The sequence below is a fragment of the Phyllosticta citriasiana genome (assembly GCF_038021145.1).
Source record: "Phyllosticta citriasiana strain CBS 120426 chromosome Unknown IWZ02scaffold_12, whole genome shotgun sequence".
Lineage (NCBI taxonomy): Eukaryota > Fungi > Ascomycota > Dothideomycetes > Botryosphaeriales > Phyllostictaceae > Phyllosticta > Phyllosticta citriasiana.
The window spans coordinates 632,536-657,413 of NW_027117289.1; the positions used below are offsets into that span (position 1 = coordinate 632,536).

At 55.7% G+C, this 24,878-nt stretch overlaps 5 protein-coding genes across 5 annotated transcripts; 2 read left to right on the top strand and 3 right to left on the bottom strand.

The window, feature by feature from the left end:
- Window positions 1–1,262: 1,262 nt before the first annotated feature.
- IWZ02DRAFT_382841 (putative endoglucanase) lies at window positions 1,263–2,456 on the bottom strand (the record flags this gene model as incomplete). Its single annotated transcript, XM_066765245.1, has 2 exons — window positions 1,263–1,388; window positions 1,548–2,456. 2 exons carry the CDS (start codon window positions 2,454–2,456, stop codon window positions 1,263–1,265), a joined length of 1,035 nt encoding a protein of 344 aa, XP_066620020.1.
- A 4,813-nt stretch (window positions 2,457–7,269) lies between these two features.
- Window positions 7,270–11,216, bottom strand: IWZ02DRAFT_58492 (uncharacterized protein). Its single transcript, XM_066770923.1, has 4 exons — window positions 10,445–11,216; window positions 8,213–10,223; window positions 8,051–8,167; window positions 7,270–8,000 (listed from the first exon to the last, which is right to left on the bottom strand). Exons 1-4 carry the CDS (start codon window positions 11,041–11,043, stop codon window positions 7,560–7,562), a joined length of 3,168 nt encoding a protein of 1,055 aa, XP_066620021.1. The 5' UTR covers window positions 11,044–11,216; the 3' UTR covers window positions 7,270–7,559.
- Window positions 11,217–14,793: 3,577 nt separating this feature from the next.
- IWZ02DRAFT_471285 (uncharacterized protein) lies at window positions 14,794–16,587 on the top strand (the record flags this gene model as incomplete). Its single annotated transcript, XM_066768859.1, has 2 exons — window positions 14,794–14,877; window positions 14,932–16,587. 2 exons carry the CDS (start codon window positions 14,794–14,796, stop codon window positions 16,585–16,587), a joined length of 1,740 nt encoding a protein of 579 aa, XP_066620022.1.
- Window positions 16,588–17,307: 720 nt separating this feature from the next.
- IWZ02DRAFT_58610 (uncharacterized protein) lies at window positions 17,308–19,342 on the top strand. The gene is made up of 2 exons (XM_066770924.1): window positions 17,308–18,060; window positions 18,118–19,342. Exons 1-2 carry the CDS (start codon window positions 17,495–17,497, stop codon window positions 19,208–19,210), a joined length of 1,659 nt encoding a protein of 552 aa, XP_066620023.1. The 5' UTR covers window positions 17,308–17,494; the 3' UTR covers window positions 19,211–19,342.
- Window positions 19,343–20,802: 1,460 nt separating this feature from the next.
- On the bottom strand, window positions 20,803–24,871 carry IWZ02DRAFT_58624 (DNA-directed rna polymerase-like protein III subunit). The gene is made up of 3 exons (XM_066770925.1): window positions 24,763–24,871; window positions 23,825–24,699; window positions 20,803–23,777 (listed from the first exon to the last, which is right to left on the bottom strand). The coding sequence occupies exons 1-3, from the start codon at window positions 24,817–24,819 to the stop codon at window positions 20,939–20,941; spliced, it is 3,771 nt and encodes a 1,256-aa protein (XP_066620024.1). The 5' UTR covers window positions 24,820–24,871; the 3' UTR covers window positions 20,803–20,938.
- Between the last annotated feature and the right edge of the window lie 7 nt (window positions 24,872–24,878).

Genomic DNA, 24,878 nt, shown 5'->3' on the forward strand with positions numbered 1-24,878 from the left:
CGGAAATTCGTCATGTCAACGTGGCTTGGACAATCACATTTAAGTCTCTTCTGTGCCCTTCGGAAAAACCCTGACCTCCTTTTTCATCATGAACGCTGTGTCCCATGCCTCAAAATTTCACTGGAAAACTACGTTTCATTCACAAGCGTGGAGACGGACTTGACACACATTTGACAGGAAAAGACATTAGGAACAGGTTCCCACAGCTTCTATCAAATAGAAGGAAGAGGCCAGTGTTGTCTCGGCCGAGTACTCGCCAATTAGCACAGCAGCACAGCATGAGACACGATCAAAAATTTCTCGAAGAACGCATCTCAGATAGTCGAGTCAGGGACCTTTGCTGCAAAGATAAAGCCGCACTTGAAGCTTCCCAGAAACATTGCCCCGGCAACTGGTGCTTGACTGATGAGGAGAGGATCCAGACACATACAGAGACCATCCAGAGGAAAAGTTCAACATTCAACCGCAAGATTCCAGGATGCATAAAGAGCACTCAGGATCTCGGATCAGAGAGGGGTCAGAATTGATGCATCTGCCGATAGCCATGGCCCTCGCTAGTGCCACCATCTCTTTTATCGAGCCTAGCTGCCAGACACTCGACACCATAGCACCGGACTCCAAAGAAACGGAACCCCAGAACTAATATCATTGGTATGAATTACCGACGAGGTACCCATGTCCATGTCACTGTTCAACTGGAAAGATTCTAATTACGCCTGGCCAATATGCTCATACGTCCTCCAGTTTCCTTTTCGAAAAGTTCTGCGCTGCACAATAGTCGGCGTGGGATGCTCTGTTCGATTTGCTAGCGAGCACGGTTGGCAGACGTTCGATATCACATGACGACTGCGCTGTGTACGGGCACCTCAATCGCTCTTGAAGACGTCTTTTGACATTTTCAATTGCTGATGATAACATGTCAGTTTCAAATCATCCTTGGACTCGACCCTGCTCTCGATGCAGTGTCTTTTGACGTCGTCGTGAATCTTTTCTCTTCATGTTGCTAATCTTTAGGTCCACTGAGACTGCTGACGAGTCACGCAGCTAGTTGCCCTCACCAATCGACCAAAGAACCACCGTCAGGTATGATCATCGCAAATCCAAGCCTTCAGATTTTGTACACAGAAGTAAAGTCTCGACCGCCAATTGCCACCAAAGACCCCAATCCCAAAACAACCGAAATCCGTCGCATCAAGAATCAAATCAAATCAATCCGTCTCATCCTCAGGAAAGAACAAACACTCTCCACCCAAGACCACCACTTAGGCCCTGTTAGCGGCCGAAAGGTCGCGAGCGTGCTGGCGGCCGGAGCCAGACGACTTGAGAATGTTGGCAACGACGTACTCGAACCACTGCATCAGCTGCTTGACGGTGAAGTTTTCGGGCAGCTGGTCATCGGGCTTGGCGACGCCGGTGGCCGTCGCGACGGCTGTCACGGCCTGCGTGGCGACGGATGTGGGGATGAGCGACGAGAGGCCGCCAATGTCGGAGGCTGCGGGCGTGGTGGCGGCGGGAGCGGCGGCCGCAGGTGTCACGGCTGAGGAGACGTCGGCCGCAGCAAGGGCAGAGCTGCTGCTGCTGGCGATGACGGCGGCGGCCGACGAAGTGACTTGAGCGGCGGGAGTGGTGGCTTGAGCAGCCGACGAAGCTGGCGTGGTGGCAGCAGCGGCGGCGGTAGAGGCTCCCGTGGCCGCAGCGCCGCTGCCGGCCGTGTATAGAGTAGGACCGGGAATGGTGTAGGAGCTGAGGCTGGAGTAGATGTTGACGAGGATACCAGGGTCAGTCTCGGTGTAGAGCTTGGTGCCCAGAGTGCCGCCAGTGGTCAGGTCATCGGTTCCCGAGCCGGTGATTTCGAGGTTGATGCACTGGGGGTAGTTTTGGGCGCCGTCCTTGCTCTCGGCGCCGTGGAGAGCAATGATTTCGTTGCGCAGCACGTAGTTGCCGGCGGCGATGCTGGACGGGATGGTCGTGACCCATGAGTTGTTGTTGCTGATCAGCTCGTCCGAGGCCCAGGTTCCGGGTACGCTGGAGCCGTCAATCAGGCCTGCGGCATCGATCTTGACCCACTCGAGCGTCGTCTTGTCGACAGTGGTGCATTTGCCATTGCAGTTGGCCAGGTAGCTGATGACAGGACCGTGATGACTCTCGGGCCATTCAGTCCATTCAAGAGTGACGTTGCTGCCAGCCTTGATAGAGGCTGAGGTCTGGGCGTTGGTGGCGCCCTTGTGGCAGACGATGTTGGCGTCGGTGTAGGCATCAGGAGCCACATAGCCGTTGTCAAGGTCATCGGGAATGGCCCAACCGATGACAACAGGAGCCGGGGTCTGGTACTGCATCGAAGGCGAGTAACCCTGATGGTAGGTACCGTCGGCAACGATGCCCTGAAGGGTGCCGTGGGCAGCGGCCGTGGAAGCAAGGGCACCCAAAAGGGCAGCGTTCTTGAAGATGGCGGACATTTTTGGATTGGTGTTTGAAGACAGAGCGGCTTGCGTCTGCGATGAAGAGAGCGAAGTGTGGTTGAAGAGAACGGAACTGCTGTCAAAGCAAGAGGGAGTGTCTGGATTCCAGCTTCACACAGTGAAGGATAATCCGAAGAAAGAAGGTGGTGGGAGAAAGAACGGCTGCAGACTGTAAGAGAATATCTTAGTAAAGAGAGAAAAGACCCTCTACGGATAGGATGGGCGGCTCTATATATCAGTGGTGGGAGGCATGCTCATGCTGTGCCTCGGGTGTCCAGACCTCCACGATCGACGAAGGAGCCCTGTGGGCGGACACAAGCAACGGGTCCTGGAGAGAAAACATCAGCTCGGGCAGTTGAAAGCGGTATGGCGGCAGATTGGATCGTCTCTCCGGCAGGCGAGCAGTGGGAGAGGCGTAGGATGCGTCGTCACTCGGCCGGTGGGATCAAGTTTAGAAGCGCCGGGGCTTTGATCTGCGCATGCATGGCTGCTGGCGAGGATCAAAAGACGAGATTGAAGGATATGAAGGGCACGGTGTGCATGGCAGACATACCGCTCGCCTGCGTTGCCCACCTGGGATGCGTTGTTCGTCCTCTCCGCCCTTCGCGAAGGTGTTGAATCTCGCCAGGCTCGTCTCGAACTGTTGCAACCCCAGCTATGGCGTGACCATCCTGAACTCATTGGATCATCTCTTGTGCAAGCGGGCCAGGAACATCCTCCGCCTCTGTCTGAATATTACGGCAATATCGCCATGGCTAGGATTCCCTTCAACCGCGCGGTACTGCGCCGATGAGATGGAGGAGAAGAGGGCTGAATGGCGCAGACAGCGTCACATCTCGCCACGCACGCCGCGGGCACTGGAGGTATATCCGAATGATATCAAACGGAAAGTCTGGCTTGACTCGTGAAAGTGTTCATGCCCCTAGCTCATGATTGGGAGACGCGGAACAAGCCTTTGGGATTTGGGTTGCTCCCGTCCCGAACCGGCAACCTTAGCGGCACCTCGCCTGGCCGCATGAAACAAAAAGCCCCCGCTGCCTCAATCTACCTCATGCACAAAGACTTCTCTGCCGCTCTCGCCTTCTTCGTCTTTCTCTGCGCCTTTGACGTCTCTCATGTCCGCTGCCGGTGTACCGAACTGACGGTGTTTTCCGCGAAAACAACAAAGTTTTCAAACACTCCGAGGGCCACAGCTGCGGCGCACAATTCGGCCGCCGTCGCGAATGCTCCACGTCATTGAAACGATGAGGAGTAGGGAACAATCAAGTATGCGTTAGAGCTCGACGACCCTCTCGAAAAGGGTCCAGCCAGCTTTCAGCGCTGAAACCGTGGACTAGCCAAATACCTGAATCTAGGATGCGTCTGTTCCTCGCTTCTAAGTGGCTTGGTTATAAGCATGCTCTGGACAAACGAAACCTTCTACAACGCTGACAAGATTTTCTTTCTTTGTCCCGTTGTTGGCTTCCTTTCGTGCGAGACGTATGTCCTCCATTGGTGGCTTTCTTCTCTCGGACATCTCCGGACTACTGCAGGAAAAGCCTTGCAAATCGGCAAACCATTGAGACTTTACCGTCTGCATGGTTGCGGTTCGCGAGCGTCAACAGCAGACCAGCACTTGGCTCGTTGGCTGGACCCAGAAGACGACCCCTGATCTGCTGCACGCTGCATTCCCCTGGACAGACCGCCACGGCGCCAACGTTCGAAGCTGCAAGCAAAATGAACGCTCGCAGCAAACGGTACTCTACGCATGTGCCCTCAGCGCTTTTCTTTGCCTTGCTACTATACGCACATTGTACCCTTCACTCATCCGCCCTGATATCAATCACCTCGCAGGAGACTACAGAGAAGTGAGCTTGCGAAGTTGTCTCACTCCGAAGCTGTGGCCAGTGGAGATTGCGAGCCCTCATGCACTCGACTTGCCGACGTCCCGGTGTTCTCCTGCCACCGTTGAGTGCGCCTGAAGCCAGAAGTTTGCCTTATTCAATCTTTTGAAAGAGAGCCTCAAAATGGCGCCAGAAGGCAAGGAATAGAGGACAACCAAAAAGACTGGAGCGAGGCAGTGGCTACATCTCAAGGTGTGTGCATGTCCAGTCTCCGTCCATCATCGTCACGAATGGATGTTAGAAGGCAGCGGAAATCCTGCCGATGACTTCCCTCTGTAGTCATTCTATTTTGCTTTTCCCTGTCGTGCAAGTGATCAGCAGTTCGATCAACCGACCCTTGGCAGAAGCTTGTCAAAAGCTTGTCTTTCAGACCGGACCTTCCGTCCAGATTGCTTGCGTTACACATCAAATCTATTGCTCGTCTCTCTAGCAAGAGCTGGGATCAAATCAGTCATGCAATGGGTGGGTATGTTGTCCATGCTTGACACAGGAAATTGGAGCTCCCAATCTACCGGTGAGGTTAACGTGGCAGCCACATCTCCTGAGCTTGAAAGCTCAAGGCTTGCCGGTGGGTACTGGGGCGAGTGATCAAGTAGGGGAGGATCTACAAGCGGGAATAAGAAGAGTCGAGGCTTTGCCCCGGACTCGTCGCCTTCTAACGGCGTGTTGCCTCCCCAAACCCACCCTTCCAACGGGAATGAAGTCGTCTGACTTGCCCAACAAGTTCAAGTCTGTCCTCCAGCACTCTTCTCTCCATAATGAACGAATATTCCGCAAGACGAGTGGAAAAACAGTTAGAAGCCTCCAGCACTGTATCCGCGTCCAAGGAGCTGTCAATCACCACTATAGCTCCATCTAGCGAGCCATCATCCGACACTGCAGCCCGCTTCCTCCACTCATTTTGCTATCCACAAAAGAAGCATCAGCAACGCCTCGCACCCTTTCCCTCCTACTCACTGCGCTAGCCCTCGGGAAATTTAAAATATCTAGCAGTCAAACAGTACGTCACAATTCCTCCCGAGCAGCACCGAAGCTATCAAATCACTCCCGACGCAAAAGCAGAAGGACAAAGCGAAATCTAAGCTTCTCCACCGCTTTTCGTCTCTACAACTCTACCCCTTCTTCCCGTGGTGTCCTTTTGCGTATGCCGCACAATACTATCCACATCTCCACCCAAAAACGCTATGATGCGCGCTTCTCTACTCTACACCCTGCCAACCACCACCTGACCCTCATGTGCCTACATGACACCAGTCAGCACCTCTCTATTCTCAGAAACAATGGCAGAGAGCCTAGCAGTAGCATCCAAGCCCCCAAACACCCTCCCACCTCTATTATCATCAGTCGAGATGGAGACATATGATCACCCTCTTCTCCTCTCCATGAAACGCAATGCGCCGACCAAGCCGTCCGTCCATCCGTCCATCCGTCTGTCTCGTCGAAGACCGCCCTGACATTTCATTCCAATCCCTCCTCCACACCCACGCTCACGCCGAAGGCCGAGCTGTCTCACTGCCTGTCATATCACGTACAACCAACACTTCAACAGACAAGACGACCTGAATCGAGTCAGCCGTTCTTTCGTTCGTGCCCGGGCAGCACACACCTATGCACACTGAGAGGAAGAGGAGGGGAGAGGACGGGAGCGTGCCCACGGCACAGCACGTTTAAAAATTTCGGTGTATTCAGGCAGGGGCTGGCTGGTTTCCATGCCCCACGCCGACGCCACGCACGCGCTGAGGTGGAGTGGCCATGCGGCCTCGGCTGCCTGTCGTTGTCGTCGTTTGTAAACCAAATACCTACCCTTCATCCATCCATCCACGACTGTCTTTGCACACGTCTCTGTCTCTGCAAGTCACATTCAGAGTCTTACCCGTTAGGGTCAGTAATAGCGCAAATAAATTACGGCCATCATCAAGGTCAACATTACCAAAAACATCCCCACGCGTGCAAGACCTCAACTGGTGAAAATTTTAATGTTTGGGGGGGTATAGAAGAAGCTATGTAGCTAGCTAGCCAGGAAGCCCAGCCACCCCGAGTCATTCCAGAGAACGCCACCCAAGCACCACACTTACTTCCCGGGATCCACTCCTGACCAGCAAAAGGCTAGGTTGTACCCCCGGGAAGAAAGCCGTTTTGTGATGATGTTGTTACAGGTAGTTGGGTGCCGGGGCAGCGACCGGAAGTTCCCATGACTCGAGGGACAGGCAGGATGGGGAGGGTTTTTTGTTGTTGGTGTGCGGTTTTGAATGCAAAAGGAAAAAGCTCTTCCACCGCCACCACCACCACCACCACCACCAGCGTGCCCTTTCCATCAACTGCTCCGATTCTGCTGCCCACTCCGCCGTTTTTTGTAAGACTTTTGAACTTTTTGAGATTTTTCCTCCCGCTGCCACCCACTCGTCGGAGTTGGGGTAGTTTCGCTCGGTGGCGAAAAAAAGGAAATCAGGAAGGCCCACCCGCCCTCCCATGTGAATATGTTCGATGATCTGTGTCGCTCTGCCGGGGGTTTTGGCCGAATCGAGTCATGATGCGTGGATGCAACAGGCAGAGACCCCGGCGCTGTGTATGGAAAATGAAGAAGCCGCAGGAAAAAAGAAGAGGAAGAAGAAGAAGAAGACGATCCGGTCATGGACATGCAAGGGGATTAGAAAGAGGCAATACCCGTGAAGCAAAGCAACTCGCACGTTGATGCCGCCATGGGGACCCAAGAAACAAGTTTCGAAAACCAAGAGGACCAGTGTCTGGTGGGGAAGGGTGAGTATGCGAATGGGAGACTGTGTGCAAGAAAACAATTGGGAATGGACCAAGACCGACGGGCCCAAGCAGGAGACTGTGGAAAAGCCGCCGTCCCGTTGCAAGCAGGCCCCGCAAGCAATGCCGATATGCCGAGAAGAGAAGAGAGTTGTGCCGACTTTTGTGTGCGTCGCCTGTTATTGTACAAGACGAGGCTCGGATGCAAAGAACCCCGTTTCGGTGATGGACGGGTGAAAGTTGAAGTTGGCCATGATTTGTTACTTGCTTTTTTGTTGTCAAGGTGTATCGTGACTCTGATGCCGGAAGACGAGCTATGCCCATGGAATGAAGTTCAATCACAGGGAGAGACCCGCTCTTCCAGAACCAAGAACTTGACCCAACCGGAAGAAATAAGCTTTGATACGTGTCATGCGGGTCGTAAGAGTCATAAGTCGTCAGGTATTGCACTTCGAGCGACTGTTTAGTAGCCGCCATTGACATTACCATTGACACCGTCGTTGACACCGTTGGAGCCACCGTTCATTCCGCCGTTGATGCCACGGTTGTACGGGAACGTCTGCTGAACAGCAGCCTGCAGGTTGTTGGGCACAGCGGGATTGCTGAGCCGGTGAGGCTGCGGAGAGGCCAAGTTGGAGCCGAATCCGTTGGCCATGTTGTTGAATGGCTGCGTATTCATGGGCTGAGCAGCACCAAGTCCCATGGTGGCTGGAAATCCCAGCTGGTTGGGCGCACCCGTGGCAATAGGCGTGATGTTCCCGCTGGAGCTGCCGCTCATGCGACCATCAAACTCATGGACCTTGGTCGAGATGCGACGACCGTAAGGCGTGGAGCGGATGGAGGGGAGCATCGGACGGCAAGCCTCAACAAGGCGGATCTTGGTGGGGGCATCGGAGTAGTCCAGCTACATCTTGTTAGCAAAGGCTTTCGGTGTGGACAAAGGCTACTACTTACCGCGGTCTGAACGACGTAGTTGCCATAAGAGTCGCGGATCAAACGCTCAAGCTCGCCAACATTGAGAAGCTCTTCAATCAACGCGCGCTTGCACTCGACATTGGAGACACGGATGCACTGGAATGGTTAGCGACGTTGAGGCAGAGGTGGTTGGAAACATACCTTTTCAATCACGTTCGAACTGAACTTTTGCTTGGACAACTGGCAGACACGACCACCGAAGCTCTGGCACAGAGGGACCGTGTAGCCCTCCTCTTGCAGGTCCAGGATGTATTGGACGACATAGTTGCCAAATGGATCCTGAACGAGACTGATGGCATTGTCCGTGATCTGGGCAATCAGAGTGTTCCTCTGGTGGCCAGACGAGTGGTCGATGCAACGCTGAAGAACGCAGCATCCATGGCGGTGAGTGCCAACAATGACGCAAGCGTCGCCAACAGCATGGAAGATGAAGGCAGCGTCCTCAGAGCCGAGATGGTTGAGACACTTTTGGATGACGTGGTTACCGTTGAGGTCCTGGATCAGGGTAACAACATTCTGGCAGAGTGCAGCAATGATGGTGTTGATCTGGTCGCGGGTAGACACGTATTCAATCATCTTCTGCAGAGCCCTCGTGCCGTGCTGGTTCAACGCGATGGTAACCATTTGAGGAGCGGCGTTGATGATGAGACGGGTGCGCTGCTCATCGTTGCAAAACTCCAACATCTTTTGGCACAGGTAGTTGGCGAAGGGGTCCTGCATCAGATCGACAACATGCTCCTTCGTGGCATCGAAGATCTTGCGCACGACGTCAAGGTTGCGGCCTTCGATCTGCTTTTGCAAGTACCGGCAACCGTGCTGGTCCTTGCAAAGCTCGACAATGTCATGCGGCAAAAGGGAGTCGAAGTTGTAGTTTGTTTGGGACCTGAGGTGGTCCTGGTGGTTCTGCATCCGACGCTGCTGGATGACGCGGGCCTGGCTGTCGGGGTAGCGCGGCTGAGGCGCCAGGGCCGTGTACTGGTTGTACTGGCCGTATGTGTTGGCATAAGGGCTGCTCAGCATGCCATTCATGCTACCGAGGCCGTTCATACCATTCATGCCCGTCATGTTCATGCCGTTGATGCCGTTCAGGTTGGGCATGGGCATTTGACCGTACGAGGCCTGACCGCCCAGAGGTTGATTGCCATATTGACCGAGCTGACCCAGGTTGAGGTTTTGCATGTTCATGCCCATCAGTCCGTAGCCGCCGTAGTTGAAATTGGTAGCAGGATACTGGGGGGCCTGGGGCGGCGACATGGTGTTGAGCGCGTTGTTGTTGAGGGTGGTTGTTGGCGGCGAAGAAATGGCGGCGGTCGTAGCAGGCACGAGCGCGTTGTTATTGTTGTGGTTGGGACCGAACGGAGCGGCACTGGCGTGGAGGCTCGACCGCGGCGAGCGGAAGCTTTGGTGCTGGTCCTGCAATTGATTGTCGCTGGCAGAAACTTCACGGCTGTGAAGCGCAGTCGCGGGAATGCGGCCCATGCTGGCGTTGTGCTTGTGGAAATGGTTTTCAGCGTGGGTGTTGACGCCTCCGTTGGAGTTGGTGGTGGCCAGGCCGTTCGTGTTCTTCATCGTCGGAATATCGTTGGTAGAGTAGGACGACGACAGCTTGGGCATGCCGTTGGAAGCGGGCGGACTGGAAAGAAGACCAGGGCGCTTCTGGTCGCCGAAACCAGTGAACCTGACCTCGGTGGAGTGCCTGTTGCTCAGATTCGCGCGGGCGTCCGAGGCGGTGTTGCCAAAGTCGAACTCGTCGGATTTTTGCAGATTGTTCGCGGGCATGCTGTGCTGGGCGACGTGGCGACTGCGGATGGGCTGCCAGTCGTTGGCGGTTGTGGGCACCTCAGGGCCAGGCTCGCCGGGGGAAAGAGCCAGATCAAGGGCGGCCGAGCTGGCCGACAGGCGCATGGAGCCGTCGCCGTCGCGACGAACCAAAATGGGAAATTTATCGTCCGTCGTATTCATCTGAAGGTAACTCTTGACATCAGGCGAAGCGGCAGGGTTGTGATCTCTGCCGTTCCTCAACTTATCGTCGTCACCAAAGAAGTCCATGTGGCCCAGAACGGATTTGAGGTCCGGAAGACCAGTGCTGTTGTCGGCGTGGATGCGCTGACGAAGGTCAAGGCCAGTGACGGGTACAGAGTTTCTATTGAGACTTTGACACGGTTAGCTTGCGGGCGAGCGGACGCGCAAAAGGCGACGGAATGCCGGTTGACGTTAAAGGCTAGCAACTGCAAGGGAGTGGCCAGGACCAGTTCGTCGGCGCTCAGTTTGCAGGCGAAGGGGCCAAGTAGAAACGCGAAGCCAAGAATGAATCTTGCGCGTTGGGGCAGGGTTACACGATCAGGCGAGGATCATCGAAAGGGTAAGACTTACGCAGCACCGGTGCGAGGATTCATGTTGGCAATGCTGAGCTCGTGAGAATCCTCCTCCTCGTCCGAACCACGACGAGAGCCAGGCATGGACTTGGATGGCATGTGCGAGATTCCGTGAGAGACGTGAGGCGGCGAGGTGATTTGAGAGCCCGAACGGCTAGGGCGGTTGGAAAGCGTGGTGCCCGACTGAGGCGAGGTGAAGCTCTGGACCGAGTAGCGCTGAGGACGGGAAAAGGCAGTGGGAAAACCGTTGTCCCGGTACTCGGGAGGCGTCGTAGGCTCCGACTGAGGAGCAGGCAGGTTGGAGCGGTTGATTTCCTCGCCAAAGCGCGAATAGTCAACATGAGTGCCCTTGACGGGCTTCTCGTACATCTCCATATCGGCGTCAAAACGAGCGCGCTGCTCCTTGAGAGCCTCGAGGTCGTTCTTCTTCTTGTCAAGCTGATGCTTGTTAGCCGACCTGTCGCTGCCAATCGCAGTCGTAGCACCGCTCGAAAAGTGAGAGTATGTCGAGGATGAAGCAGTAGGCAAGGGAACGCCTCCAAAACCGTCAGAAGTTGGGGTGTTGAGGGAACCCTCTGAAGCAGGATACGAAGACATGATGTGAAGTAGAAGTGCGTGCTTTTGATATCAAAATCAAGAGCACAAGGCGCTGAACTTGATTGCAGAAGTATGAACCACGAACAAGCACCTAGGAGCCCGAAGTTGATGAAGGGACGTAACAACGAAATAGAGAGATGGGCAGAGGAAAAGGATGAAGAGGATGTTGAGGAGGTGGAAGAGAAAGATCATGGAGGCGGAGTTTTGAGAACCTCATGCGGCCCCCGCTCTGAGCACAGGGCGCGAGAGTGAACGCCGTCTAGCCTCACGGTGTGAAGTCGACTAGCGCACGTGTGCAGACAAGGCCCATGGGAAAACCGAAGCGTAAAGTGAAGAGAGTACTGCGCCTACCATTTGGACCTTGTGAAATGTCTGTGACAATCAGCCTGGAGTCCCAATTCGCAACGACTGCTCTTCCATACGAAACCATGCCAACGCCAATCGCGGAAGGCCATGGACGACGCCCGAACATTCACGCCCGCAGCGCAGCAAACAGCACGACTCCGGAATACGAGAAAAGAGCAAGGGATCGAGACAAGGAATCAATTGAGGTTGAAGAGCTGGGGATGAGGGCCTGAAGCGGATGGGGTGAGACGAAACAGATGGAGAGAGCTTACCGCGGACGTGAAATCGACGCTCTCTGCGGCCTGTCGGCGCTGCTGGCCAATTGGCGACAATTGGGATATTGTGGGCAACGTTGGTACAGTGTTGGTCGTAAAGCGCCGGGGCAAGGTGGCGCGGGCATCATTTGCAGTCGAGGTATGCGGCTGCATCTGGCTGGCAAGACTGCGAATGGGCGAGGTAAAGCCAGGGAAAGACGACTCGTCGCGGGGGGACTGGGGACTGCGAAAGCGGCGGTCCTCGGGGCGATCCCCCAGGCCGTTAGAAAAGGCCATGGTGTTCTACCTGTATGGGGCCCGAGACATCAGCATGGGCATGAAGAGAGAAAGAGAGATGTGGGGTTCCAGTTGTTGGGGCTGGCGGAGCGGCCAAGTTGCGCTTGGTCTCGTCTCGCGAGACGAAGGCAGAGAGAGAGAGAGAGAGAGAGAGAGAGACGAGGAGCTCACACTCAAAATCGTACACAGGGCGGGCGCCCTCTGGAGTCCGGATTCGAAATTCGAAGGAGGGCGCACAGGAGACTGCGAGGTGGGCTGCAGAACTACCGCTACGTTGTACAGTGAGACCCCTGGCACTTGGCTGTTGCTGGGACCAGAGGCAGGTCGAGGCGTCTTCTCGGCGGTATGGTATGGTATGGTACAGCAAGAATATCGTACAAGTACAGACAGAGGTTGAGGGCGTTGGTTGAGCAGAACAGAACGAACGAGGTAGGTCGTGAGAGAGAGAGAGGAACGGGACGAGTCTCAGGCGGGCGAGGTGCTTAATGCCGGAGACCCTGAGCAGCAGCAAGCCACGCACGGAAAAGCATCCCATGGCATCCCAGCACCGCAGCGCTCCAGCACACGCATCGCCCCCATAGCGTTGGCCAGTAGCCGCCGACGCGCGTGCTGCGTGATTGGGGCGAACTCTGTACCGTTCCCACTCCTCGATCCGTCCTGGAGGCTGGACGCTTCAACACGCTCGCTCTGCGTCCTCACGTCATTCGCACCACCGACTCCAAGCGATCGACAACTGGAACGAGTCCAGTCCAGTCCAGTCCAGTCCACCTCGGGCGGCAATATACCACCACCAGCGCACCGCTCACGGCGCCAGCGCCAATAGCTGCCCCCCGCACCGCTAGGTCGGTCGCTACAACGGCGACGCGACTGCAACGACGACGACAGAGACCATGAAAACGGCCACAAGTGCCCGGCACCCGCGGCTGTTGAGGCGTCGCGTGCTATGGTGGTGGTAGTGGTAGTGGTGGTGGTGGTGGTGGTGGTGGTGGTGGTGGTCGAGGTTGGAGGAACCAACCAACCTTGCTTCGATGTCAACCCACTTTCTCGCTCGTCTCCTGCCACCTTGACCGCGCTCCATCCATCTGGACCTGGACATGGGCCTGGTACAACCAAGCAGTGCACCGCTAGCTAATGAGCCTCTCTACACCGCCTGTCCTCCCAGCGCTCCCCGGTGCGTTTGTTCATGGCTCTAGTGCCTGACTAGACCGCAACAATGCAAGCGGCGGCATACAACCGCTTCCCTAATCGATTGTCGGCCTAGGGCCTTGAGCATGGCTACCCAGGCGTGAAACAGCCTTGGCCGCTGACCATGACGACTTTTGGGCGGTCCGAAGCGGCGAGGCGCATGCCGCGGCCATTGCCATCATCGGCTGTCATGGAGAGCAAGTGGAGAAGCACGACATGACCAGATACTTGGAACCTGTCTTCTCGGGTGCGAGTCGATCAAGACATCTCTCAAGTATTTTCTCAACAGCCGCGCCAGCCCTACCGACAGCCTCGACCACCAAGCGGAGCGCGCTTGCGGGCGGGATCTTCTGGGTTGTGCCGAGCACGGGGACGATTGCGCGCTCTGCCACCCCGAGATCTCCATGACTTTGCGACGCCTCTGACTCGCTCGCTGCGTTGCGTACCTCTGCTCTGGTACCGTACGAGAAGGAATCGCGGGGCAGCCATTGCAACTCTTCACACGTGTCTACCCAAATCGTCTTGCGTCGGCCCAACCGTTTGACCATTGCCTGCTAGCTAACACCAGTCTCCGTCAGAAAATAGCACCTTGTGTCCGGACAAATTTGCCCGCGCCGGCAAGGCGCCGTTCGCCTCTTGTCTTGCTGCAGGCATGAGACTGGACCCACGACCGAGGACCCAACATCTGCACTCTTCGGCCTTTTCTGGCCGCCCTGAAGCCCAGGTTGGATGTTTTGCCGTCCACCGGTTTGTCTGCCTCGAGTGCCCAATTCGATGACTCTTATCTTTGGTCCGAATGCGGACAACTGTGGCCGCAACTTGGAACATCGACAGAATGCTCCGAAGCTGTCTTTTGCCGCTTCTTGCGGCCCAATTGATGACCATACTTTTTCTTCTAATCGAAATTCCAGGCAACGGCATGATCAGTCAGAACCAAATGTAATGAATGACACATGGCTGTAGTCTGCTGGGCCCATTCGAAAGAGGATTTTCTCGAATGCCTTTGCGAGGGTACTCTGACTGTTTCTGCCATGTGTGCCTCGTTTCTTTGCTATGGAGACCTACACCAAAGTGCAACCTTGATCCCAATTCATCTAGCATTTTCGCAAATCTATCATCACTTGAAATTGTGACCCCTGCCTCTTGATTGAAATTCAAATTGCCCTCACATAAAGCCTTGGTTGCATTGGGAAATACAAAGAGCTCTAGAGAACTGCCAGAACGACTGTGTTAGTTCCGAGAATCAGCTCTTGCAAAGAGCTGTCTGTGACCATCGTTTACCGCTCTCTTTCTAGTGCCTATCTTGTGCTCGAATTCAGCTTCAATGTCGTGTGCCAAACGCCGCTGAGTGCAGAGTTGCAATGCCAGCATCCTACAGCGAGATTGCCATACTGCTTCATATGGTTCATCATCAAGGCATATATGCAGGGCAACATGTCATACTGTCTCTGGCATTCTGACGCGGGGAAGTCGACTTTACCAAGGAGGCTCGACGTCGGTGGTTATCTCCCTAGGCTGTTTCCAAGGCATCAAGGCTGAAAGTCTTGGCGGCGCGGGACTCGCGACCGGCATCTTCACCCTCGCTGCTCGACAACTCGATAACACCACTTCCACACCCACCCATCCATTCTTGCCCGACGAAATCGCAATCGGCGCGTAAGAAGTCAGCATGTCTGCCGGTGCAAAGGCAAAGACCTCCAAGAACGCCTGGCGACGCGCCAAAAACAAGGCCGACAAGGCGAAAAAGGCAGAGGTAAGACATTGCATTCGACGTCATTCTCATCCGCACGCCGCTAACAATCACCAGACACCCGCTCCCGAGTCGGAGGCTATTCCTGAAAAAGCCAACGATGGCTCCGCCGAACCTCAGGCTGAGCCCAAGACAGGAAATGAGACGGCAACCGTGACCAATGGCCAGCCCGCCGAGGGTGGCAACGACGTCGCCATTGAAATGGAAGTAGACGACCCGCTTTACGAGCAATTCAAAGACATCTTTGACAGGTTTGGCTATGGCGAGCGGCAAGACGAGACAAAGGGCGACGACAAGCCTACCATCTACGAGGCCGAGGACGACATCTTCGGCGAGGAGAGGGAGGAAGAACAGGAGCAAACAATTTCGAAGAGGGAAAGAAAGGAGAAGAATAAGTTGTCTGTAGCCGAGCTCAAGGCCCTGGTCAAGAAGCCTGAACTGGTCGATTGGACAGACACATCATCACCCGACCCTCGCCTGCTGGTTGCGATCAAGGCGCATCGCAACGTCGTCCCTGTGCCAACTCACTGGTCACTCAAGCGCGAATATCTATCGTCGAAACGTGGTATCGAGAAGCCACCGTTTGCACTGCCTAAATTCATCCAGGACACGGGCATCGCCGAGATGAGAGACGCAGTCCTCGAGAAGCAAGATCAGCAATCGCTCAAACAAAAGCAAAGGGAGCGTGTGCAGGGAAAGCTGGGCAAGCTTGACATTGATTACCAAAAGCTCTACGAAGCCTTCTTCAGATTTCAAACCAAGCCAGAGCTAACACGATATGGTGAGGTCTACTATGAAGGCAAAGAGTACGAAACAAATCTCAGACACCTTCGCCCAGGCGAGCTCAGCGAGGAGCTCAAAGAGGCTCTCAACATTCCACCTGGTGCCCCTCCGCCATGGTTGATCAATCAACAGCGCTTCGGCCCTCCCCCATCTTACCCTTCTCTCAAGATTCCTGGCTTAAACGCCCCGCCGCCTCCTGGTGCTCAATGGGGCTTCCATCCTGGTGGATATGGTAAGCCTCCCGTGGACGAATACAACAGACCTCTTTACGGTGGCGATGTTTTTGGTGTGCTTCAACCGCAGCAAGAACAGCCTGCCGGTGAACCAGTGGAGAGAACACTTTGGGGCGAGCTTCAAGAACCTGAGGAAGAGTCTGAAGAAGAGGAAGAGGAGGAGGAGGAGGAGGAAGGTGACGATGAAGACGAGGACATGGGTGGCATGCAGACTCCGGGCGGCCTGCAAACGCCTAGTGGCATGACTTCAGCAGTGCCGACCGAGTATGGAGGTACAGAGAGTGTTTCGGGCGAGTTCAGCTTGCGCAAACAGAGACGTGGCACCGAAACAGAGGAGCCGGCGCAACAGCGGTCGGCTTACACAGTCCTTCCTGAACGCGACGTTCGCGCCCAAGGCTTCTTTGGAAGTGAGCGTGCGTATGATCTTAGAGCTTCGCAGCAGATGCCTGTGCTTGGCCAAGAGGACAGCAGTAGAAGGAAGAGAAAGGCCGGTGACGTTGATGTTAGCGTTGATGTGGATGCGCTCGAGCGTGAAGACAGGCTGAGCAAAGACGAGATTAAGAAGCAGTATGACGCGCAACGCCATGCCGAACAGCAGGGAACTTGGGGAGGTTATCAAGACGATCTCAGCTCCATGATTGCTGAAGAGAGCGCTAAGAGACTGAAGAAGGATCAGGAGCGCCGCAGCAGGCGCTAGACGCGGCCTCCCAGGCCTTTGTGACGAAGAAGAAGAGAAAAAGTATAATGCAAGCGCTGAAGAAGGATCTGGCAACACTCCAGACGGTCAAGATACCAATTGAAGAACGGAATTGCATTGGGAAAGGGTTCCATAGCCGGCGGGCGTTGGAGGATGGCGAATATCCGGAATGATGGACAGGAGTACCACTAAGAAAATGCTTTGCACTTTTGCCACGGATTCCGGTGTCGACTGCGCTGGAGACAAGATGTGAAACTGTCAAGAAGCACGTCTGCTGCCAGAGGGACACTCAACGTCGACAGGCCGCGGCTTTGGGATAGAGAATTGACCATGTCTCACTGGATGCAGGGCAGTTGAAGCAACAAAACAATCCCCCACGGGTCTCGCTGGGCTGCGTGCGTGGCACAGCTGGCAGCAGAGCCTTTGATCTGCCATGGCCACATCACACCCAGGCCGACGCCGCTCACATGAGCAATGGACCATCGGTTCGACGTCCCCCAAAACAAGAGGATGATGACCAAACAGACAGCCATTGATCCATAGAACTGGATGGAACTTGAGGTGGGAGTCGTGATGCTGGTCCGAGTCGAGCGCAACGTAACGCCTGATCACGTGACGCCAGACTTGGCTGTTGGTCGAGCTCCTTTCTCGTCTAGAAAACTTCGGCCGTGAAAGGCGTAGCTACGCATCCGTACTACTCGCAACAACCGCCAGCTTGGTACTCGGTCACCTCATTTACATTCAGCATTGCCATGGATCGCGAAAGAGACAGAGATCGCAGGTAAGAAATGCCCAGCGGCCGCCGCTCGTGCTGTTGACCCGACCGCCGCCACCGCCGTCGTGGTCGTGCGCGCTTCACAAACAAGACCTCAATCTGTCACAACCACGCAGCCTACCTCAACGCAGCATGAAATCTAATACGTACAACTACAGACCTGGCGGTGAGCGCTACGCTCCGGGAGCTTCGACTTACCGTCCTGGCCGCTCGCCTCCTCCCCGCGACAGCTACCGTTCTACACGATCGCCGCCGCGTCGTCCTCCACCTGCCGACACCTACGTTCCCGCCTCCAGCAGAATGGCACGTCCTCGAAGCCGATCGCCCGCCTTTCGTCGACGCTCCCGTAGCCCCCGCGGTGGATACATGAGGCCGGAGAGTGATACATGGAGGAGGCCAAGGTCACCGCCCCGCCGGGAATACTCTCCAAGGCGTGAGTTTTCGCCTCGTCCGGGTCGCTTTGATGACAGGAGGGACACGCGACCCAGGTCACCCCCTCGCGAGTTCATCAGTGACCGGTACGATAGGCGTTCGCCTCCGCGTATCAGAGAGCGTTCGCCGCCTCCGTTGAAGCGCAGCAGAGACGTTTCGCCTGTGGGCAGCCGTGGCCGCTCACCCCCGCCAGCCAAGAGAGAGAGGCTAGCTTCGCCGCCGCTTAGGGCAAGCAGATATGAAGAGCCAAGGCCAAGAGCCTATAGGTACAACAGGATGCCGTGGGGCGGGCCTGATCGTCTGTCTACTTACACTGAACATAGTCCTCCGCGACGTCCCTTCTCCCCGCCTCGTGAGCGGAACTATCGCCCGCGCTCTCGCTCACCTCCACCCCGCGAAGATAGGGTTGATCTATACGGAGTTGACACTTGGAGGCGTCGTTCTCCATCTCCACCAAGATTTGCGGCTCTGGACGCCGGCGTCCGCTCCGGCCGTGAATCCGTCGCGTCGTCGCGCCGCTCTTCACCTCCTGTTCACCCCAGCAGACTCGGATTGGTTGCCGACGACCGTCCGCCTCGGCCTGCCGACTTTTCTCCAAGACCGCGCTCGCCTTACCGCCCTCCCCGCTCGCCGCTTGAGCGAGAGCGTTCTCCTCCAAGACGTGAGCCAATGCCGACCCGCGAGCCTCTTCCACCACGGGAGCGCGAGTATACAAACGGCAATGGTGCGCCTCCCAGCGGTCCCCGTAATGGCGACTTCTCTCGCGTACCACCGACTGGTCCAGCAGGTGGGCGCTACGGTCCTGCCATGTCACCTCCGGCAGGCCCCTCCATGTCCATGTCGGCGCACAGCCGCAACACAAATCCCATCCTGAGTGCACCCTCTCGACCTCGCGGTGGCGGACGTGGCAGTTTCGGCGGTCGTGACTATTCCCCATATGAGCCTGCTCCCATGGGACCTCGACGCGGATCGGGTCCATGGGCAGGCCGCGGCGGCGGTCCACCATACCACAGCGGCCCACCGACCGGACCTCGCGGCGGACACCACGGCGGACAGGCACCTTTCCGCGGCTCAGCCAATAGCACTTCAACCACATACCCACGCACGCAGCGCTTCAACACGACTACACAGCCCCCTCCAAGCCCAGCACAGAACTACCTAGCCGACCTCCCGCCCATCGTCCCGGGTGGCCAAAAGCAAAAGGACATGGTCGACTCGAGCCGCCTATCCAAGCTGGAAGACGAGGCCAAGAAGCTCCGCGAGCTCATTGCCGAAAAAGAAGCCGTGGGTCGTCGGGGCAAGCTGGAGTGGGAGCGGATGGAGCGCGAGGGCGAGACGGCGAGCCTGCGGGCCGACCTTGCGGATGAGCATCTCAGGAACCTCAACGGCGAGCCGATGAGCAATGCGGCATTTTAGACGGATGCCGCATTGACGGAGCCGCCGGAGCGCCATATGCCCAGTAGAGGGTATGCTTGGTGATGCGCAGACATGGAGACACTTGAGCAACTCTCTTGGCAAGCTTGCAACTTTCGTCATATCGATGGACCCTGTTGCGTTCGTCAAAGATGCTGGAGCGGATGCGATGAAAAGATTCCTCGAGGAGATTGAACCGATGGCCAATGGAGATCCATTCTACTTTGCAGGTCCTTCGCCTTTGAATCCGTCTGGGCAGGCGCGTCATGACCACCTATCCCGCAAAATCAAAAACTTCTGTTCGATTCTGCCAATTGCACGGAACAGTGGACCAGGATGACTCGACGCATTTCCGACTCGACCATCCGACCTTTCCAATTTGCAGCCGCCATCTACCTCCTGGTTCGGTTAAGAGGCGTGGCGTAGCAACTCACAGACAAAATCAACAAACGGGACCCTGCCTGGCGATTCCTTGTACCACTATCTCGACTCTCCAACCGATCTCTACTCCAAAACTGAAGCTCTCCGCCAATCTCGCTGCTGAACGGTACGACAAATGGGCTTCGAGTTCGAATCAACCATGACTCCTGTCCTGCCTGCCTGCACTCGTCCCCTTCCTCCCTCAATAATTCCACACTCCACTTCTTCCCCTACCACACCTTTTCTTTTTTGGCTGCTTTCTCTCTCTTCTTCCTCTCTATGTCTCTCTGGATAATCCGGCGCACGAGGAGCATGGCGTCCGTCAGCGTGACAGTGATGGTGGTGGTGGTGGAAGTGGGGATGGCGATGATGCGGTACAATCTCATATGGCGCTGCAACGGAATGGGATGGGATGGGACAGGTGACGGCTGCTGCTGCTTTAATCCGACTGATCGGTCCTCTATCCGGGCAGTCTCGCAGACAACGACCTGGCGGAAGGGAAGGTACGCGGACCTACCTAGAAGTCGTGAATGAAAAAAATCAACAGTCTTTATTGATTGAACGAATTAATACAGGGCTGGCTGGGTCTTCTACCTATCTGTTGACTACGTGACGCGATTTATCACCTTGGATCTGTTTGCTCTTGCTTTGTAGACATCGTGAACGGTGGGTGTGTCGACGCACATCAGTCAGTCAGCCACAAGGCGACAACGCAAGAAGGAGATGCAGCAAGCGAGCAAGCAAGCAAGCAAGCAAGCAGGAGAGCTACCTAGCTAGCTGTGTTTGGATGCCTCGGACTAGGAGACAAGTGGATCGCGGTTGCTCGCGAAGACTCGATTGAGGTGATGGGAGAGGGACGGCGTCGTGCGTCTGCCGTTTTACTTCACTTTCGAGATTGAGTTGGAGGGGCGAAGGGTGGAAAGGGGGATTAACTGACTCACCGAGTATCCACATACCTGTACCCAAGAGAAACGAAGACCCAACTCCATCGCCAATTATCCTTATCTTTATCCACCATGCACGTCATACCAGCTGCCATCGATTTACGAGGATAGGTTCGATTTGATTGGATCGGAGTGGAAAGGAAAGAAAAGATGAACGCCGTGTACTCCAATTGATGCCTACGCTCCCCGCCCGCCGCCGTGTTTTGTGCCAGCGCCAGCCCGGCGCGCTCGCTCGCTCGCTATGCATGCATTGCAAGGGGAAAAAAGGAACGGGAAAAAACACCAAGAGCGCCATACCCATCGCCATCGCCATCGCCAACCGCATAAACCAAAGACGTGCTGTGCTGCTAAACGCTCATGGGGACAATCAATCGTTCAAATCAGGGGGAAACTCGTCGCCGAGGCGCAAGCTAGCCTTGACATTCATACTGAGCAGCTCCTGGATGAGCAGCTTGGCGGCGTACGGGATCGTCATGCGCACGACGCCCTTGGAGCTGCGGCACGTCTGGCACCAGCCCTGGTACCCCATCATGCCGCAGCGCTCGCAGACGTCGCATTCGTGCGCGTCGGAGCTGAGCATCAGACGCTCGAGCAGCAGTTGCGATGCGCCGTATGCGATGAGGCAGTCGCGCTCCATTTCTCCGAGGCGCAGCCCGCCGTCGCGGGAACGTCCTTCTGTTGGCTGCCGCGTGAGGATGGCCCGCGGTCCGCGCGCCCGGCTGTGCATCTTGTCTTGCACCATGTGCTTGAGCTTTTGGTAGTAGATGGGCCCGAAGAAGACGTACGCCGGCAGGCTCTCGCCCGTGATGCCCGATGTCAGCATATCCTTGCCGCTGTAGTTGAAGCCGTGCTCCAGCAGGATTTGCGACATGATTTCGGGCTTGGACCCGCCAAAGGCTGTGCCGTATTGCAGTTCGCCCTTGACGACGCCCGCTTTTCCCGACAGCAGCTCCAGCATCTTGCCGACTGTCATGCGCGACGGGAAACCGTGCGGGTTCATGATGATGTCCGGGCAGATGCCTTGGTCGTTGAAGGGCATATCGATTTGTTCCGCAATGATGCCCACGACCCCCTTTTGACCGTGGCGCGAGGAGAACTTGTCGCCGAGCTCTGGACGGCGCGTCTGGCGCGTCTGGATCTTGATCAAAGGCGTGTTGCTTTCATTGGCTGTCAAGACGACCTTGTCCACATAGGCTGGGTCGGGGAGCTTGTACGACATGGGTGTGTTCCGAAAGTCGACCTTTTGCGGCCGGAGACCATTCTGATCAAGACCGGTCGGGTTGGTGTTTGTGGGAACCATCTTGTTCAGAAAGACGTCGTCCTTTTCGAGGAGGACTCCGACCTCGGCGATTCCGTCTTGGTCGCCGAGTTTGGACATTCTTGGGTTGAGCGGCTTGCCATCTTTACCCTTTTCAGGAGCGACAAGCTTGTCCATGGAACCATTGGCATAGGACTTGACCGTTGTCGACTGCTTCTTGAAGACCTGGCAACGTCCGAATCCTCTATCGCAGGAGGCCTTGTTGATGACGAGAGCATCTTCGATATCGTAACCGGAGTAGGACATGACAGCAACCGTGGCGTTTTGGCCTGCGGGAAGCTTGTCGTATTTGATGAGCTCGATAGTCCTCGTCTTGACCATGGGTTGCTGAGGATAGACCATGAGGTAGAGCAAGGTGTCAATCCGTGTAAACTGGTTGTAAGCAATTGCACCAATGGCTTGCTTACCCATGGCACATTGGTACGTGTTACGGGGAGACTGGTTGTGATGAGGGTAGGGAATCAGGCCAGCGACGGCGCCGAGGATGGTGAACGGCTCGATTTCAAGGTGGGTGTGGTACTCCTTTAGATCCTTTTCATAGATGCAAATATTCGAGTCATTCTCTTCGTTGACATCGACGTATTCCACCAGACCGCGGGAGAGAAAGTCGTCGAACTCCATCGTGCCCTTTTGCAACGCGCGCAGATAGCGGGCAGACACCCTGGACTTGCCCCGCTCGACGATGATGAGCGGTCTGCAAATGCGGCCTTCGTCCGTCGCAATGTGGACGGCCTTGTGGTGGTGGTTAATATGGATGCTGACAAACTCTGAGATGCGGCCCATGCGGCGGAATTTGCGGAAGTTCTTCAAGAATGAGGTCGGGCTTCTCGTCAGCGCCAGTGGCGAACCGTTGACAAAGATGATGTAGGCCCCCGTCGAGTACAGCTCCGTTCCGGTGCCTGACTGCACGTCCTCGGCGCCCAGAATGAACACGGCTCTTCTAACGGGCTCCTCTGGCACTTCGGTGGTAATGTGCGTCATGAGTGCCAAGTTCTTGACAAGACCGCAAGCTTCTCCTTCAGGTGTATCTGACGTGCAGATCATGCCAAATTGCGACGGCTGCAAGGCACGAGGACCAGAGACCTTTCTCGTCTTTTCGAATTGGGATGTAATACGCGTCATCATACCGAGGGCAGAAATAAAACTCAGACGGCTGAGAACGTGCGTGATGCCAGCTCTTTCCATGCGAAAACGCTTCAAACTCCAGTTGCCAGTAGCGATGGCCCTCTCCATACCGGCAGTTATACTCCATCCGTGGGTCTGAATATGGTCGTATGCATCGAATTCGGCAGCCCTGTTAGGTTTCTTGAGCACCTTGTCGATGGCTGCCTTGAACTGGAAGTTGAAACTCTTAAAGCTGTCTTCGAAGAGCAGCGCCATCATCTGACCAGCCAGTTCCAACCTCTTGTTGCCCACGTAGTCCCTATCGTCAACCATCTTGGGGTCTTGCATGGCCATCAGCACCCTCCTGGTCATGTAGGCAATGTAAAGGGCCTTTGGACGAAAGTTCATGCCAACGACGGGGACGTGGCTCATCATCATGTCGGATAGGGCGTAGATGGCTTCCTGCTGCAGATTCCGCGGTGCTCTGTTGCCAATTGGCTTCCGAAGCTGTCTGGTCCTTTGACCAACGAATTCCAGGGCCTGGTGCTGGGTGTTGATGCGCTCGCCCCTTTCGTTGATGCAGGCCTCGAAATTGATCGAGAATTCGTCTTGGTACGCGCTGTCGTCTCCGGCAACCAGGAGCAAGATTTCGTGCTCAGACTGGATGCCCATGGCCTTGAGCGCAATGACAATGGGAATGTCGTCGGAAAAGCAGTTGTGCTTCAAGTACAGCAGTCCCTTCTTGAGGAGGACGTAGCCTTTCGACTTACGATCAACCGTGAAACTTTGCCAGTCAGCCATATGCAAAAGAAAAGGGCCATTAAGACCTACCTAATCACGGAAGCCTGGATGATGCCCTTCATCGACTCCACAATGACACGGTTCTTGCTCAGCTGTTCTTGAACCAAAATGACCTTCTCCTGGCCCCTAGTGATAAAGTATCCACCAGGGTCAATCGCACACTCGCCATACTGCGCCATCAATTTTTCCGACTTGCCGCTCAATTGGCACTTGTTGCTGCGCAACATGATGGGCATCCTACCAATATGGATTCCCTTTCTCTTGACCTTGCTTGCTCCCTTCTTGTATTCGACGTCGACGACAATTGGGGCCGCGTAGGTCATGTCGCGCAGGCGACACTCGTTAGGCGTGATGGTGGACGTGTGACCTTTGAGCCCTTCCTCCTCGACGCGACATGGGCGCAAGACGCGAATATCGGTATACCGCCAAAAGAACTTGTCATCGACATCGCTGTAGACGTATTGATTGGCGCGCAGAATTTCCTTGAGCTGCACATCCACAAAGTAATTGAATGAGTCAATGTGCTGCTTGACCAATCCTTTGACCTTGAGGAAGGCCGGAAGCAGGTTCCACTTGTCTTCGGCCGTGTTGATCGGGTCCGTCAGCGACTTGCCATAGTAGAAGGGCTGCAGAATCGAATCCATGCCGTCGTCGCGTCGTTTCCGTGGAGCTGGCTTCGATGTGGGAGCTGTTGCTGTTGCGGCGGGTTCCGCATTGTGCAGCATCGGCGGCGCTGCGGACTTTGATTGTGCTGGAGGTGGGTCGTCGTCTGTTTGTGCCGGAGTGCTGGATTCGGGAGGAGGTTGAGTAGCTTCTCCAGGGGCGGTAGTATTCGAGGTAGTTGGGACGGCTGTCGGCTTTCTTCGCGTGACCGCACGCGGCTTGCGGTACGCTTTTGCAAGTGGCTGCTCGCGCGTTAGCCAAAGTTGAGCTTCCGTGTTGATTCTTTGATGATTTCGCGGGCTCACCTCCTTCGGCCGAGTGTCTGCCTCACCTGGGCCATCTGGCAAAGTTTTGGGAGGCATGGTGGCGGTCTGAGGAGAAAGTGCCCCGCCGGTGAAGATTTCTGGTTGGAAAATGCGGC